Source organism: Haliotis asinina, chromosome 1 (assembly GCF_037392515.1).
Source record: "Haliotis asinina isolate JCU_RB_2024 chromosome 1, JCU_Hal_asi_v2, whole genome shotgun sequence".
Lineage (NCBI taxonomy): Eukaryota > Metazoa > Mollusca > Gastropoda > Lepetellida > Haliotidae > Haliotis > Haliotis asinina.
Genome location: NC_090280.1, coordinates 62,066,577 through 62,085,845, shown reverse-complemented (window position 1 = coordinate 62,085,845; position 19,269 = coordinate 62,066,577). Strand labels below are relative to the sequence as shown.

Sequence of the window (19,269 nt, the reverse complement as noted above, 5' to 3'; positions counted from 1 at the left end):
ATACAATTTCAGAGTCCCTTGCTCGGATTCGAACCACATACGCTCTGATCCGAGGTCGGATGCCTTATTCATTTTGTGACCAAAGAGGTTTTAACCTCTTTACTAACTAACATGGCTACTTTACCTCCTGAATAATAGTAGAGACTTGAGCTTAAACTAAAATTGTAAACAATAGCATCAAAGTTGACAAAAACTATGCATTTATGGCATACATTTCATCATTTAAATAAATTGGGGCATTTTGACCAATTTGATCGAACCTTGGGCAGTTTACAACAGTCAGGGGCATTTTGACCATATCTGCTGGGGAATAAAATTTTGAAGCTTGTTCAATTTAACTGATACCAAACAATAACCCATGTTATATACTGAAATAGGTACACAATATTTAATGCATGATTTTAGTCTCTAACTGTGAGAAAGTTTTCCGGGGACAAGGAGAGTGGGGAATATCCGTTAGCAAATCCAATATCGCAGTCGATGTCTTCTTGACGTCATCATACATTTCATTGGTTCAGACGGTGAGATGGTTGTAGATCACATGACTTTTGATCACATGACATTGTGAGGAAAGATGGCGATGTACAACAACAAAGTTCGTCGCCTGCTGAGAAAGTTTGTTAAAGCATGAGGATACTTTCTAATCAGTGATAAGAACAACTTTGACAGGATCATCACAAAAATCTCATATTCACCGCCATGTCGGACGAACGCCGTGCCCTGCTTCCCCGTAGAAATGAAGAACTTGCATTGAGCCCAACCCGGACTCAAAACAGTTTGTGCTCTGTTCGAACTGCTTGTGGGGCGATACTATTGTCAGTCGTTTTTGAAAGACTAGCATTCTATGCCCTTGCTGGAAATTTAGTGTTATTTCTAAACAAGCGACCGTTCACATGGGAGTCTTATCATGCGATGAACGCTTCGTTTTATTTTCTGGGGCTGTCATTTGTGACCTCGTTATTCGGCGGATGGCTGGCGGATTCAGTGTTCGGGCGATTCAAGGCAATAATCGTAGCGTTGGTGATATACATCGTTGGCTATGTCTTTATGCCCCTATTGTCTCCAAAGGACGACCGCAATTCAATACTTTTACCAGACGTCTGCCGACTCCATAGGCAGAACGGCACTTACATTGTTAATCACACACGTGAATTTGATCTCGGTGATTCAGACTCAGATGACAAGAATCCCTTTGATGAAAAGTGTGCCTGGCTCATTTACATTGTGTTGACGATCATTGCTGTGGGAAATGGTTCATTTAAGGCAAATATTGCTCCGTTTGGAGCAGACCAGGTGAGAACATTACTGCAACATAGTTCACTGGAACACTAGAAACGGTGTTTACCCATTTTAGCCATTTGGGGAGTTAAAAATGGGTCTTCAGCATGATGCACGAATGCTTTAATGACTAGGCTATTGCTATAAGTGTTCTCGCCAATCGTCTAATTACGAAACCAAGCTGCAAATTGGTCAGCGCCCGCTTCCTCGACCATAATGGACAAAGGGACTGGGCTCCGGTCCACATTAGCAGAATTTCTTCACCTAAACAGTCAGGAGGCTGGATGCCCATCACATGCCATTATTTAAAAGTATCCATGGTATTCCTTGTCTGATCGTAACAAAATATCCCAGCAGTGTAGTTTTTTTTCTGTCACTTGGGTGGTATAGTGACTGATCCAATTTGATCCTATTTCTGTGTGTTTTTTACCTCGATATTTAATCATGTTATGTAAAAGTAGTATGTCTACAGGCATGTAGCAAGCCATATGTTTCAGTCCAAAAGATTGCAAAGCTTTATATTTATATTTTTGAGTGTTGGCCCGGCTGTCATAGTAAATATCATACGTAAATTTGGGTAGCTATGGTAGCTACCCTGGTTTATTATCTATGATAATAAAAACACACAGTTGGTTTATTTGAATTCGTAAACTAAAAACAATGACTTTGCCATTGGTAGAGAAATCTGAAAATTTTCTCACTTAAAAAAACCTGATTACACCTATTTACCCAAGTACACAGCAAATGCTTGTATGTATTTCTTATGTAGCAACGAAGTTCCGTTGGTATGCTCAAAACAGTTTCGGTCCATAAATGTTTTCACCCTGCATGCGACACTGAGATTACATCTTCCTTGCTGTAACTCGCGTTTAATGGTGTAAACCTACACGTGTTATTTATCATCATTCTCTTGGTGGTCAGTTAATTAATTTATAACAGGTATGATTAGTGGTAACACCACTCAGGTTTCTCAACAAAGGTTCTCATTTGGCATTTCTCCTGTCTGGAGTAAATACTCAACGATACAAATTAAGGTCTGTAGTGGCAAATGAATTGTATGTTATGTAATATGTGCATGTAAGTGATGCAAGAGGGTTTATCAGTTGAGTTACAAAAACAAACATTGATCAAAGGATTAACCGATAACAAACTGATTGATTAATTGCTTTTATCTTCTGCAGCAGATTTGTCAAATCGCAGTGTGTGTAGATGTACTAATCTATACTGACTACACCCTGTCGTAAAGTGCAAGTGTAAAAACAACATCCTCCCTTCAAAGAATTAACCACCATTGCATTGATTGAATGATTGCTCATTATTGGTTAACTAAATTACTTAGAATGGCAGACATCATACAATTAGGTGCCAGGTATGCTATCTTGGGTGACCAATGAGGGGTGTATCAGGTTTTCACCAATGTGTAAGATGTGAAATGATGTGTTACTTTTTCGCAAATTAGACTGTTGTAAGAAACACGACAGGGTGCAGGATTATTTACCAGCTTCAGATGAATGGAATATCGTTCTTTAATGTGGATATTGATGGATACATTCCTGAACAAGGTAGTAGGCTGACATTGTTGCTATAAAATTAATCTGTTTAAATTCATTATTTGCATTTTTTAAAAAATTTTTTGTTGTAGCATTCAGCAGAATCTTTTATGACAGAAAACACACAGTAGATCGCATATGTGTGTTAAATAGGATCTACACTGGCAGTCTATACAATGTTTAAATGTTACAGCCATGTTAGAAATTTACTGTAAGTATAAGCAGACCGTGTGTTCTTGTATAAATTTTCAAAATCATACAAATATGACAATAAACCAATTAGGGTTATGAGACAAAATATAAAGACATACATTGGCTTCATTATTTTTCCATCCTAATAGTTTTTTTACCATTTCTGCCACTGGCAGATGATTAACCTTCAAAGTGTTTCATTTGTTTTCATAATACATTTGTAATGAAGTAAAAATGACTTCACCTTAGTTGATCTGTGTATAATTAAACTCTCAATATTGCGCATATGGACTGCTGGTAGCAGAGGTCACAAACCAGTCACAAATTCTGGGATATCATCCGGGTACTCACAAAAGTTTCAACCAGTCCATGGAAATTGCTCCGCATCAGTGCCCCTTTAAAAGCAGTGTATAGCAATAGTTTGAGTCCCTGAACCACATTTCCATTTGTAGCAGGATGTGGAGTCAACCTATAGGTGACATCCTTGACGTGTCAGCTTAGTGTGACTTGTGTGGACAGCACACTCTTAAATCTTGATTGATTGCAAATTGAAATAATGCTCTTATATTTTCAATTGCACCTTTTTGTAACACACAAAGACACTTTTGAGGGGATTGCACAGGATCAAATCTGAAATTATTTGTTGAGTTATGTTCCCTAGTGTATTAGAGTTTCTCTATTTCACAAAAATGGTGGAAGACATGCCCATACGTCACTTACAAGCCATGCCAAGGCTGAATGCTGCACAAACCTGCTCACTTCCTCGTCTTGAGTTTCATAGGAATCAGAAACCTGTCAAGTATCAGCAATATTTACAGGATGTTTTCATTGTTTTCACTGAAAAGGGAAGTAATTTTGTATTAAATTTTAGTGCAGCTTGGAAGACATGTACAGTAAAACATGTAGATTTATCATGATATTGAACTAGTTGAATTAATTATTTCTCCTACTCTAAATAGTTTTCTCACCTCTGCTTTACATATGGACATTAGCAATCCTTGTTGAAAAAAATAGTATAATGGCTTTCATTTATTTAAGGATGGACTGTGTATTTCTTTTGTTGCATTGAGGTATGAAACTAAAAACCAGTGTGCAAACTTTATGAATCCGCTTAGTGGATTCTTACAAAAGTATTATTCCAGAGTTATTTCCATACCTTTTTCAAGATTTTCCCTTTCTGAGTCAAGCCTACTGTTACTTATTTTTTGAAAGTAAACTTATCCTAACACATGGAATGAATGCTACACCTCATGTCTTCCCTCTTCCTGTAAATGTGATTTTACTCTTTTTTTGATAATAAAAAGTAGTGAAATATACAAAGATGGTCTGATCTGAATTCTTGCGAAAAGTTACTTAACGTGAAAAGCTGTGTATGTAAAACGTTACTGTTAAGAGAGATAAATGTATCTGTGTCCATGACAGTTTCATACCAGTTTCAAATACATCACCATGAACAAACTAGTTCTTGTTTGTTTTGACTTTTATCCTTCAACAATGCATACCATCTTTTTAAACCTTTTGGAACTAGAAGTATGCTTGGGCAATTGAAGACCTCAGTAGCAAGTGTACCTTGACAGATCTAATTACCAAGACAGTTTAGAATCAGGGTTGCTTTGTGCCTTTCATGTTATATCAGGGTCGGATGGGTAGCCTTGTGGTTGACATGTTTGCTTGTCACACCAAATGCACGGGTTTGATTCCCCACATGGGTAAAATGCGTGAAACCCATTGCTGGTGTCCCCTGGCATGACATCGCTGGAATATTGCTGAAAGCTGCATAAAACCATACTCACTCACCTTATCAATACATGCCATGTTTTAACACATTTTGTATCATAAGTGTTAAATGAAAGTGTTTGTTTGCTGCAGGTGAACCAGGAAGGGCAGCAGACAACTCTGGGTTTCTTCAACTGGTTCTACTGGTGTGTGAACCTTGGCGCCTTCATTGGTCTGCTGGCCATCACATGGGTGGAGCAGATGAAGAGTTTCTTCTATGGCTACCTCTCCGCCTGTGTCTGTCTGTCTGTTGGCGCCATCATCTTTATTTTGGGTAGGTATTCTTACAGTATACTCACAAAATCAGTGCGTGAAACCAGTACAAATAAAATGGCAATAGACAGATTGTCTATCCATTAATCAATCATAGAGATCAGTAATTGATTACTGAATATCAGTCAGTTATTGATACATGCCAGAGAAGTAACTTAGATGAAAGAAATAAAAATATTTCACACCCCTCTTAATGATGACATATTTAGGTTTGGATTGCTAAAAATGATTTAGAAGAAATCCATCAATAAAGACCTATCGCTGTATTTTGTCTTAGTGGACTGAAATTTTATTTTCATCATGATAGTTTATGTACAGTGTGTACAATGGCACAGTATTCATATTGATAATTAATGATTAACCAGCCCTAGTCGACAGTACAAAATATAAAAGCGATGACTTTAAAAATAAAGACATGGATGATATTCACCTGGCTGTCAGTGTTCAGTTTTCGCAAACAGGCTGAGGATCTAGTGTGATAGTGTGCACAGAACTGCTGGACTAGAAATGGGACAAGTAATTAGGGAATAAACATCATGTGTTCCGTTCTGAATAAACATTCCCGCCAATTTCTGGAGGTTATTCGGTATTTGAAGCATGGGATGCTGTCTGTTCTAAATGTATACCCGTACACAATGTAAATGAGTGCGGGGAGTAAAACCCTTTGGTTAACTTTTTAGTTGAAAATGTCGCTAAACAACATGTGTTGGCCAATTTCCGGGTGTTATTCAGTATTTGAAGCAAGGGAATACATTTGGAACCGACAGCTGTTTTGTTGTTCAGTTGGCTGTTGTTACATACAATGACCAGGGGGTAACTGTGGGTGTTATAAGGGCTGTTTTGTTGTTCAGTTGGCTGTTGTTACATGCGACGACCAGGCGGTAATTGAGGGTGTTGTTGTAAAGGCTGTTTTGTTGTTCAGTTGGCTGTTGTTACATATGATGACCAGGCGGTAATTGAGGGTGTTGTTTTAAAGGCTGTTTTGTTGTTCAGGTGGCTGTTGTTACATGTGACAACCAGGCAGTACTGGAGAATGTTGAAATAACAAATGCATTGTTGTTCAGGTGTCAGGTGGCTGTTGTTACATACGCTGACCAGGTGGTAATTGAGGGTGCTGTAGTAAAGGCTGTTTTGTTGTTCACGTGGCTGTCGTTATACATGATGACCAGGTTGTAATCGAGGTTGTTGTTGTAAAGGCTGTTTTGTTGTTCAGGTGGCTGTTGTTACATCCGACGACCAGCTGCAGGAAGTATTCTGACAAATATTTTCCGAATCATCCGTGAAGCTTTTCGAATGCGACGTCGAAGACGGCGGGAGTACCGCACAAAGTCAATAACAGGAGGAAAGTAAGTGTACTGGGACTCTCTGATATCATGGGCTGTCTATTATTGCAGCACGTGAAAACATAAGTGAAGTAGAAACACCATGCCCTGCATTGTCTGTTTACACATGCAGATTGCATAATATAGATTCATCACTCATGAAAAAGTCATTTATTTTATTGGAATGCCATGTCTGAACGTAGAAATTCATCATTTCAGTAAGTTCTGGAAGTAAGTTCTGGAATATTTTAAACTAGTATGAGCCCTACTTCTATTACGTCTAGCATGAATCAAAATTTGCCTTGTCAAGAGTAATCCTGCGACAACTAGAATGTCATTTGAATATTGCAGGAAGTGACGTATTATGCAAATTCAGCCTGCACATGACAGCAAACTGTATGGTACGTTTTTAGGCAGCAAAACAATATTTTGTTACGTTATTGTTACCTTGTATCCAAATGAATAGAAGTTTCACATGTTTTGGTTAAAAACATGATGATATTACTAATGTGAATGAATTTCCTAGATAATTTATAAAAATAAGACTATTTAGATTCATTGCTTTTATTAATGAAAGTTTCACAGTGTCATTTGCTTGAGCTCTATTAAAGATCAAATATACTTTTGGGGGTGCAAATGCATTAATCACTCATTGACATCGTTATAAATAAAACCCCGTCATTAAAACTGCTCATTTCAATCTTTGATAACCTTAAATCAACCTTTTTGACAACATTTCACAATTCTCAGCCGAAAACAAAATTTCAACCAATCAGAGTGGCGCGTCTCCATGACTTGATAGTAGGTATAGCTTTGAGGGTCTATGCAGAATTCATCTACATTTCAGGGGGCAAGCTATTTCGCTTACAGCTGTTGTGAAAAATGAAAGCTATATGTTCTCATAATCTACTATCATTTAGTATTTTCTCCTGCTGTGCCTAGTTTCTGAGTTACAACCCTTGTTTTCATAGACGATTCTGTCAAAATCACTTGGTGTCGCTAGGTTGTAATCTGTGTTAGGTGGTGTAAACCTGCATGTTATTTGTCATCATTCACTTGATGCTCAGGTAATGAATTTATAACAGGTATAATTAGTGGTAACGCCACTTAGATTACCCGACAGAGGTCCCCATTTGCCATTTCTTGTGTCTGGACCGATCAAAGCATTAACCGATAACATGCTGACTGATTTATTAATTTTATGCAGATTTAAATGGGGATTTGTCAAAAGGTAGTGTTTATGTATGTGCATGTAGTGATTTAATAATCTATACTGAATACACTCTGTCGTGTCTGTGTCTATGTAAAAACAACACCCTTCTCTCAAAGGATTAACAGCCAATACATTGATTGGCTCATTATTGGCTAACTAAATTACTTTTTTAAAAGAATGACGCACATTATGCAATTACTTGCCAGGTGTGCTATCTTGAGTGACCTTGGTGATCTTGGAGAATCTGCAGATGAATTATATATCTCTCGTTTTTGTGGATATTGATGGATACATTCCTCGAACAAGGTAATAGCCTGACATTGCAGAAGTGTAATGATACAGGGGACGTACACTAGGACATGAGTGTGAATTATGATTCATATAGGCAACCTATACAATGTCTAGATATTACATTCCTGTTATCCATTCGCAGATCACTTCCTTATATTTAGTTTCAAAATGCATACAAGTATGATTCTAAAGTAAATAGGATTATGAGACCAAATATAAAGACGTATATTGACAAGTGTCAACATACTGGTGAGTGAACGTTTACAAACCAAATAAATTTAGCAAGTGATGATATTTATCGTGCAATATTTTCCCTTCGACCTAGATCTCGCTTATGTTATGTTACAGGTTGTGTTATCCAAACTCCTTTTAGTCATGATTCAAATACATATTTAACTACTAGTAGAAATAGTTTTGATTTTCCAACTTGACGAAAACAAACCATAACCTCAATAATTCTCCCGGACTTTAGCCTGTGACTTCATGATTTTCAAAAATGGCAACGCCCTGTCTTAGGATGAATGCTCTTTAAGTTTGTTTTCACCAACTTACAAAATCAAAATTACTTTTCACTGGTAGTAAAATATGTATTTTATTGATGGACATTAGGATTTTACATGACATTGCTTATAACATAACAATTTCACTCTTGGAATCGAGGCGAGGATCGCTATAATATTACTCACAATAATATTGTCACTTCGACCACAACCTCGCTTCCGAGGAAGAAAGCATGTTCATGCAAAATCCTTTTGGTGAGCAATGTGTAGTAAGCAGTCTTGATTTTATAAACTCGATGAAACTTGAACTCCATTTTCTATCCTGGAAGTGAGGTAAGGGGCGAACCATCCGATTGGTACATACCACAGGCTTCCACAATGCTCGCTTTGCACACAGAAACAACCAATTTAAGCACAAACTACGAGGTCACTGCATAGTGACGCCATCACCCGATCCCAAGGAGCAATTTGACGGCAACACAACAATTCAGCATGTCTTTGGTGACGTGGAGAAATCGGCAAAATGATGAGCTTCCTACACATCTTCTATACAACTAACTGAAAATCGTTCCTTCTATGACATCACTGCAGGGCTATGGCGACAGAGTTACGTAACCTGTCTTTGGTTTCGTTTGGGGGTGAGAGAGAAGCAGCCGGCTTTTTAGCAACTTTGAAGCTCTTGGTATTAATTAACAAGTGTTGATGTTACGTTTATGACTAACCAGAAGTCTTTCATATGCAGTGGTAACAAGAGTACCAAAAAATTGAGTTTATTCGTTCTTTAAGAAAATAGCAATACCACAATAATAGAAAGTCTCTTCATTTTCCAGGTCAAACAAGACACTCAGGATTGCTGTGATCGTATTGAATTAGTTGCGATATAAATATGGTTCTCACAATCTGAAATTATGTGTACATTATCTCAAACTGAAGACAAGGAGACACAGAGGATGGGGATAAGATTTAAGATGACTCTCTTGTATGGGAGGAGAGAACCTGGCATATGGGTTTGGGTCCAAATGTAGGCACATTTGTGTAGTATCCTTGGACAAGATATTTAAATCTACATTGACTCTTTTCACCAGTTGCAAAATGGGCATCCATGAGGAAGTGCCGGCAATGTGAGTGATTCATTCAAAGTGCCTAACAGACAGCTTGGCTGTATGATTCCCAGGTAGTAGAAAAAGAATCAGATAGTATGATGGTATCCAATGACAGGGTTAGTAATGTACGTAGTGCTGTGAGGAGGTAATGTGCTTGGATTTGAGCACCATATAAGCAGACAAATACTATTTCTATTGTTTAAAGGATTCCTAGATAGCAGAAGAAATTCCTGTCACTTTTCCACGAAGCCACAAGCTACTCATTGTTTTGGACCAGTGAAATTCACATGACATGGCATAAGATACCTACAACTAACATGAACCATGTATACCAATTGTGATCAATATCCGTTGATTGAATCATTCCTTGTAATATCAAACAGACTTTCTGATCTCAGTTATTTACCAATTTCTGTATAGTTTGAATAGTGTTGATTGTGGCGTTAAAAAGCCCCATTCAGTTGGAACACTGGTATACGATGACAATGCACCAGTGAACAACTAGACAGATGGATACCAGGTGCTGTACAAATGAATTATTATTATTATTATTATTTTACAGATAAAGATTGATATGCAGCAGAGAGGGTTTGGGTGATCCTGGCACGGTCAGGCTGGTAAGGCTCATCATCAGCTCAGGGCCCTCACCCCCTCTACACGCAGCCCACACAGCGAATGGGACTTCTCCCAGGAAACACTGCCTAGTCGAACCTACCAAGAACTTTCTGGAGAATATAAAGGCACCCCAACACTGCAGACTTCTGCATTACTCAGATTGTCAGAAGGGCTGTGCTCCCGGTGGAGAACCCGGGCACTCTCCTAATCTGCCAAACCAAGGGCACCGAGAACAATGGGGAGCCTGATGACAATGTTATTATTATTATTGTTGTTGTTATTGCTATTTGTACCCTCAGGATGGTTGACGAGGCCGAACCAAGCCACGAGAGGTTGAGTTTCCTGGACTATGCCAAGCATCGTCATGGAGGAGTATTCCACGACTCCCTGGTGGAGGATGTGAAGGAGCTGAAGAAGATCCTGTGTGTGTTTGCCGTGCTCATCCCTTACTGGATGGTGTACTTTCAGGTAATACAGGTGTACTTCTAGGTAACACAGGCGTACCTCTAGGTAAAACAGGTCTTCATACTCAATGAAACGTTGATCGTAATCAAAATGTCATACCAGCTCTGTGAGACTTTTTTTGAATTTTTGTCATAAAAATAAAAATGGTCTTTAGCAAATGATTAAAATATTGGCACTGTTTACTATTTGTTACGAGGGAGGAGTGCAGAGGAAAGGACAGTCAAATGTTCGAGAAACACATGCATGAGTTATGTAGGTTATTTAGGTAATAGTAGTGGTGAGATGGGTAATACTGGCGTATTTCCAGGTAACATGGGAGTAGTGGTGAGATGGGTAATGCAGGTGTACTTCTATGTTTAAAGAGTAGTGCTGAGATGGGTAATACTGGCGTATTTCCAGGTAACATGGGAGTAGTGGTGAGATGGGTAATGCAGGTGTACTTCTATGTTTAAAGAGTAGTGCTGAGATGGGTAATACTGGCGTATTTCCAGGTAACAGGAGTAGTGGTGAGATGGGTAATGCAGGTGTACTTCTATGTTTAAAGAGTAGTGCTGAGATGGGTAATACTGGCGTATTTCCAGGTAACGGGAGTAGTGGTGAGATAGGTAATGCAGGTGTACTTCTATGTTTAAAGAGTAGTGCTGAGATGGGTAATACTGGCGTATTTCCAGGTAACATGGGAGTAGTGGTGAGATGGGTAATGCAGGTGTACTTCTATGTTTAAAGAGTAGTGCTGAGATGGCTAATACTGGCATATTTCCAGGTAACATGGGAGTAGTGGTGAGATGGGTAATGCAGGTGTACTTCTATGTTTAAAGAGTAGTGCTGAGATGGGTAATACTGGCGTATTTCCAGGTAACGGGAGTAGTGGTGAGATGGGTAATGCAGGTGTACTTCTATGTTTAAAGAGTAGTGCTGAGATGGGTAATACTGGCGTATTTCCAGGTAACATGGGAGTAGTGGTGAGATGGGTAATGCAGGTGTACTTCTATGTTTAAAGAGTAGTGCTGAGATGGGTAATACTGGCGTATTTCCAGGTAACATGGGAGTAGTGGTGAGATGGGTAATGCAGGTGTACTTCTATGTTTAAAGAGTAGAGGGCAAACAGGTAATACAGGTGTACTTCCAGGTAACGGGAGTAGTGGTGAGATGGGCAATACAGGTGTATCTGTATGTTAAAAGAGTAGAGGAGAGAGGAAATGCAGTCGTACTTCCAGGTAATACCTTTAGGTGTAGTGATGATATGTGTAATACAGGTGTACTTTCAGGTAATATGAGTAGTGGTGAGATGGGTAGCACAGGATATTGAATAGTCAGTCAGACAGGTAAGAAAAAAGTGACTAGTAGGGTATGATTAGGAGTGGGTTGGAAGAGGGTCGGTCCTATTGGTTATTGATATCTGTGATGTACAGTCAGGCCGCGTTAGTCCGGACCCCGACAATCCGATTCCCGCGATACAGTAGCTGGCTGTAACCAATCTTGTTTACTATATAAACTCATTACCTGTTGATTCAGTAATCCGATGCTTCAGTCTCCGTATCCGAACGTTAATTAGCGGTAACAGATTGGCTAATTACACATGGTTTTGCTTCATTAATCCGGCGGTACATCAAAAAGGTTCGGATAATAGTCTTACCTCGTGCACGTCTGTGATTAGCGCTGGTCTACATCGGCTGACTTCAATTGTAATTGTTAACTGATGTGACACCTCTGAGTTGAGCATGTCATTATTTTGTGATTTTAATCAGTTAATAGGTTTCACTTTTGTTTAGTTAGAGTAATACCTGACATGTTTCCTTGCTGTATAAAATACCGATCGAGTCAAAATGAGGTCAGCTGCACTTGACACCTGTCAGTCACAATGGCAAGTCCCGCCCCTAAGCGTAAACGATGTGAAATTACTGCCGCACAAAAGAGAGAAATTTGTAGATACAAAGAGAAACATCAGCTCCTACTGTCCGCCAAATGAGAACCTGTATGGACTCCATGATAAACTATTTCGAGTGTGTTGGAGATGACAAAAACTTGGAGACAATGCTCAACATGTGTGATTCTTTCATAATTGGTATGTGTAATACTATAAATAATCTATTCAGACATTGTATTTATTGATTGTTATGTTAATATTCAAGTTGTTATGTCTACAAACTGTAATAAAGTCATTTGATACATGTATCCGTTCGTGTGTTCTTGTCTCAGTATGTCAAAGGGAAGTAACTCTCCTGAAGTGGTGTTTGCTTCAGTAGTCCGTATGTTTCACTATCTGAACGGTTTTGATGAAAATCAGAAGTGTTCGGATTAACGCGGTTTGACTGTAGTTTGGGGTGAAATATGACACACACAATCTTTTGTTTCTTTTTACACCAGGAAGAAACATAAGCCTTTGTATATATTTTGTTACTTTTTCAGATGCAGACAACGTTCCTAGTTCAGGGCCTACATATGAAACTTATGATTGACCTGAACGAGTCTGATACTAAACCACCACACACACAGGTCAGTCTACAAAGTCAGTAGACAAATTCAGGACTTAATCCAATCCTGACTCTTGTTGTATTTCTGTGTATGTTTTGTTTGTCAATATTTTAGTTGTGTGTAAATACTCAAATCTGGTCCAGAATATCCAGTGATCAACAGCATGAGCACCGGTCTATGAAATTGGGATACAGTGTCATTTGTCACCAACATGGGCTCTTAATCCTGTTGCTCAGTTGCTGAAGATAGAGGTTGTGCTGAGAGGGCTTCTATACCTTGCCTGAAAAGTTGGTTATCCTGTATTACACCTGAGCATAGGTTGTGCTCCGTCTGTGCATCTGTCTGAGATGTTGAGAACAGAGATGACGAGTTTATAGGCAGATAGTGTTTTCAGGACTTAAATGCCTTGATGTAGGTTTGAAAACAGAAACTGTGTTACAATTTGTTACTGAGTTATGGCCCTTGTTATGCGTGTCTTGACTTCGTGCCTGGTATCTCAATGGTGACAGATTTTCTCAGTGATCATTATAGGTAGGGAAACCAAATTTGGTACATATTTTTAGGACATGGAGTTGATGGAGTTCAAAAACAGAAACTGTGTTACAAGTCCTTTGTCACCCTTGTCATGTGTTACTTGACTTAGTGTACGTTGTCCCCAATGGGACAGATCTGCGCAATAGGGAACCAAGGACATGTGCCAACCAAGTCAGCGAGTCTGACCACCCAATTGCAATAGTTGCCTCTTACGACAAGCAGTGTCATATTTCATGGCAAGCATGGGTTGCTGAATGCCTATTCTACCCCGAACCTTCACAGGTCACTATATATGAATGAACAGTTGTCAAGATATGAACAGAACACTGGGGTGGGGGATACTTAGGACCTTCTCATCCTCTTGTACAGTCTGCTGTTTCTTTATGACTCCATTACTTTCTGGCTTACAAAAAACAAGAAAAACGTAAATGGAAAATAGCTGCATGTGATTTTAAGCAACAGTAATAATGAAATATGTCTTTCTTCATTCTTCATGTTTTCAGCTGGTGGTCGCCTGGTTCTCCTTGTTTGATGTTGTCTTCCTTATTCTGCTGCTACCATTGTTTGACCGAGTCATCTACCCTCGTCTCGCCAGGGCCGGACACCCCTTTGGAATGACCAAGCGTATCATTGTTGGAATGGCATTTGCAATGGCGGCAATGATAGTGGCTGGAGTAGTGGAGAACTACCGACTGAAGGCATTCTGGCCATATCCTGATCATCCCTGCGAAAACAATTCCATATTTCAGACAATCGGTAAGTCAGGGTTATTGATTTTTCGTTTTTATTAAATGGAGATCTTTGAGTCTATCACAAAACCTCTGAGCAGGCAGATTGTGCTTGGCTGCATAAGGGGCAAACTGTCACCCATATAACTTTTTTCAGTGAAAGCGAGAAATAGATGATGTGTATCATCAGCAATCAGTCAAAAAGCTCATAGCTGTCATTTTAAAAACCGTGTTTTCGAAGCATGGTAAGAAAACACACTTTGATCGCCTTTTTCTCGATCTAGAAAGTGACAACTATGCTTGATCCAGCGGATCCAGTGTTTTGCAATTTTCCTTTCTGTATCATTGGTAATAGCAGTATTACCAATTCCTCCAAGGCCATCGATGTGGAGGATATGTTGTTTGGAAAACAGAGGATATTGGTATTTTTAATTCTGATATTGTTCACAGGAAACACGACGTATCAAGCAGCAGACATGAGCATCCTCTGGCAGATCCCTCAGTATGCTTTGATAGGCACCAGTGAGGTGTTCACCAGCGTGGCAGGTACGTCCCCCAGTATGCTTTGATATGCACCAGTGAGGTGTTCACCAGCGTGGCAGGTAAGTCCTTCATTATGCTTTGATAGGCACCAGTGAGGTGTTCACCAGTGTGACAGGTACGTCCCCCAGTACGCTTTGATAGGCACCAGTGAGGGGTTTTCCAGAGTTGCAGGTACGTCTCTCTGTATGAAATTATAGGCACCAGTGAGGTGTTCACCAGCATGGCAGGTACGTCCCCCAGTATGCTTTGATAGGCACCAGTGAGGGGTTTTCCAGAGTTGCAGGTACGTCTCTCTGTATGAAATTATAGGCACCAGTGAGGTGTTCACCAGCATGGCAGGTACGTCCCCCAGTATGCTTTGATAGGCACCAGTGAGGGGTTTTCCAGAGTTGCAGGTACGTCTCTCTGTATGAAATTATAGGCACCAGTGAGGTGTTCACCAGCATGGCAGGTACGTCCCCCAGTATGCTTTGATAGGCACCAGTGAGGGGTTTTCCAGAGTTGCAGGTACGTCTCTCTGTATGAAATTATAGGCACCAGTGAGGTGTTCACCAGCATGGCAGGTACGTCCCCCAGTATGCTTTGATAGGCACCAGTGAGGGGTTTTCCAGAGTTGCAGGTACGTCTCTCTGTATGAAATTATAGGCACCAGTGAGGTGTTCACCAGCATGGCAGGTACGTCCTCCAGTACGCTTTGATAGGCACCAGTGAGGGGTTTTCCAGAGTTGCAGGTACGTCTCTCTGTATGAAATTATAGGCACCAGTGAGGTGTTCACCAGCATGGCAGGTACGTCCCCCAGTATGCTTTGATAGGCACCAGTGAGGGGTTTTCCAGAGTTGCAGGTACGTCTCTCTGTATGAAATTATAGGCACCTGTGAGGTGTTCACCAGCGTGGCAGGTATGTCCCTCATTATGCTTTGATAGGCACCAGTGAGGTGTTCATCAGCATGGCAGGTATGTCCCTCATTATGCTTTGATAGGCACCAGTGAGGTGTTCATCAGCATGGCAGGTATGTCCCTCAGTATGCTTAGATAGGCACCAGTGAGGTGTTCACCAGCGTGGCAGGTACATCCCTCAGTATGCTCTGATAGGCACAAGTGAGGTGTTCACCAGCGTGGCAGGTACGTCCCTCTGTATGAAATTATGGGCACCAGTGGGGTGTTCACCAGCGTGGCAGGTACATCTGTCGTTCCATTCTCCTTTTGTGACTACTGAGTCTTTCATATGGCTATAGTTAGGCATGGAGTCTGTTTTTCCATGTCAGGTGTGTCCCTGTGTAATGGATGATATATTCTGGACAAAATAATTTAGGGATATTGATATTTATATGATTGATATTTCATCAGATTGTCAATGAATTTACATATATCCCTAACTATTTTTGTCATAACTACTTGGTCATGAAGTCTGTAATTATTTTTGTACAAACAGGTCCAGATTCATGTGCTAGTATTATGGAAAAGATTACTGGTCATGAGATGACAAAAAGCAGCTTTGTTGTCATCTGGATTCAGATCTCATTTGATGTGTAGACAATTCCATCATGTGTTACAGGTCTGCAGTTTGCCTACTCCGTGGCCCCCAAGTCAATGAAGGGCATCATCATGGGTCTCTTCTACCTCTTCTCCGGGATTGGCAGCTTCCTCGGTACCGCCATCATCTCCGGCTTCTACAGCACTGGAACGTGGTTCCACTCCTCCGATTACGGTGACATCAACTGCCGTCTGCCTTGCACAATGTCAGACGAAGTGTTCACCCAAGCGTGTCACCTCGACTACTACTTCTACCTACTAGCTGGAGTGGAGCTAGTGGGACTTATTTTGTTTATTGTTGTATCCAAAGTGTTTAAACTTGGTGTAGAGACTCAAGAAAGGTTACAAGCAGATTCCCCAGTGACTTTTCAGGCAGAAGCAACTATGAACGATGAGAAAGATGGACGCCATTCCATACAGAGAACGACATCTGACATGTCATCTTAGCATTGTGTGGATACTGATGTGTGAAGATCTTCATTGTGTGTAAATGGAGTGTTTGCTGTTAAAGATGTTGTTGAACTGAATTAGAAGCCAGGAAAGCTGGAGGTTTCAGTGTGTGAATGATCTGATTAAGATAAATATTAGGTTCATAGACTAACTTTATTTTATGAGTATGACTTTCAGATACAGATTCTTGTGTCATTGCGTGACTGTTGAATATCACATAGTGATTGAGAAATTTTGGCCTCTTCTAGGGCTGGATGGGTCCAAAGTTTCTACCTGTTTAGCCCACCCCTATTACCCTACCCTGACCTGATACCCATTATGTTAATTCCAGACATCAATTTTGTCAGAAGTGGCAATGCTTCAACTCAGAGGCTGAAGTTCTTCAGTATATTAACAATGTATTATATTCACAACAGGTGAGATGGGTACCCAGGTCCAACTCATTATCCACCCATCCCTGGCATCCATACGAAATTTCAAAAAAGACATATTCATCCTAAGAGTTGTGTCTTTATGGGTATAATCTCTGCAGAATCAGATGTTTTATTCTAATATGATTCCTCTCTGTGTGAAGAGCTGAGGAGACCTCCATTGAAGGCTCCAGCACGTGAGCCTTGTATGGCCTTTGACTGCTCAATCAAAAAATTCACCTTCCTCACTGAGATAGTTACATTTAAGTCAAGGAAGACATCCATGCAACAAAAAACCCTTTAGTGATACAGGGGAGATGGGTTACCCTGATGCACCCACTCATCATGCCAAAGACCAAGGTTTGAGTCCCGTCATGGGTGTGAAGCCCATATCTGTTGTGCCCCTACTCTGTTGTTGGAATATTGCTAGATGTGGCATTAAACTATACTCACTCACGGTTGTACTATAGTGCCACTAGAATTGACGGTATAAGGTATATCCATGACAATACAGCAGCTATATTTGTTTACACAAGTATCTTGCCAATGATATTCAATTTTGAGATTCAGAAATCAGGCGTTATTGTCTGGATGATCAGATCACCAGTATTGAGAATTTACACGTGCCAGTGTTGACTCTGAAGAGATGGACAGTGTAGTTTACATCATCATTACATCTTTTGTTTAGCCATGCAGTGCCATATTGGAGTGAGTGCATGAGTTTTGCACAGCTTTTAGCAATGTTCTGGATCAATCATGGCAGGGGACACCAGAAATGGGCATTCGAACCCAGGTCTTGGGTGTGACGAGTGGATGCTTTAACCACTAGGCTACCCCACTCCTCCATATATTTGAAATAAACAGTAAATGCCACAATATTAGCCCAGGTTAATTTTGTATCATTTTTTAACTAATCCATTATAATAAGTTTGAACAACATAAAAGAAATATGTGTTATGTAACCCAGGTTATACTTGTGATTAGCCGTTCTGAGAAAACATAACCTATCTTTCATTTGTTCACTTTCAGATAAACATTGTGTGTCAAAATATATTTTTATGAACATCGTTCCAATTAATGCATGACTTGTTTGATGTATACTGGACAAAAATAGTTAGGGCTATTTGTAAAATTTGAAATTGTGAATAATGATATATTTATTCATTGACATATTGATAAAATATCAGCCATAAAAATACCAATATCCCTAAATTTTTGTCCAGTATATGGTATATATCCTCATTTGGGGCTAATAATTAGTGCATCTGCCGCTCTATGTTTTTCTCCCTTTACCATTAAAACATATGATAAACATTTTGAAGACAGTTTACATATGGGTTAGATATCTCCTCTTCAAATTTTGATTACTTATGAGATTATTGTAAACCAAAGGGAACAATATGAACATTGCAACTTACACTATATATTCAGATCAGTACATTCAGATGAAGCTGACGAGTGAGATGAACATGTCTCATGTGCATTGTGGGACTGTGGACAAAGTCAAGATGCTATGTCACTGTTGAGAATGGAAATTAACCGTGATTCTTTCACCAGTGATCTTAGCCAAATGCAGCAACTGCAACCCATAAAATGGAGTGTTGCAGAGTTTAGCAATGACAACTGACATTCATCATGACGTCAGTTACCAAGGTTACGATTGATTACTAATCGGCAGATTAGAATGGTGTAGTAATGTCAATACAGTGTGACGTAATGCGAAAAGTGTGTCACCTGATAAAGTACTATTTGCACAGTGCATGAAACAAGGTTTGTCCGACTTCCAGAGAGGGGCTAGATTTCTGACAGATGGTCTAAATTTACATCTAACCGACCCAAAGGTCTGGTAAAAATTTTAAATAACATGTTCCATACATATGTTTAAATTCACCATATCTTAAAATCTGTTTCTCAAATTGAGGGTTACATTTCAACTTGTTAAATACTGTTTGAAGATTGAACTTTTGTATTGCAAGCTCAAAGCACTCAAAGTTTAGGCTTACTTAAATTCACTATA

At 39.7% G+C, this 19,269-nt stretch overlaps 1 protein-coding gene across 1 annotated transcript; it reads left to right on the top strand.

Moving 5' to 3' along the window:
* Nucleotides 1–621: 621 nt before the first annotated feature.
* On the top strand, nucleotides 622–16,910 carry LOC137295705 (solute carrier family 15 member 4-like). Its single transcript, XM_067827213.1, has 8 exons — nucleotides 622–1,293; nucleotides 4,890–5,070; nucleotides 6,283–6,415; nucleotides 10,413–10,581; nucleotides 12,988–13,074; nucleotides 14,091–14,343; nucleotides 14,766–14,861; nucleotides 16,415–16,910. The coding sequence occupies exons 1-8, from the start codon at nucleotides 700–702 to the stop codon at nucleotides 16,837–16,839; spliced, it is 1,938 nt and encodes a 645-aa protein (XP_067683314.1). The 5' UTR covers nucleotides 622–699; the 3' UTR covers nucleotides 16,840–16,910.
* The last annotated feature ends 2,359 nt before the right edge of the window (nucleotides 16,911–19,269 follow it).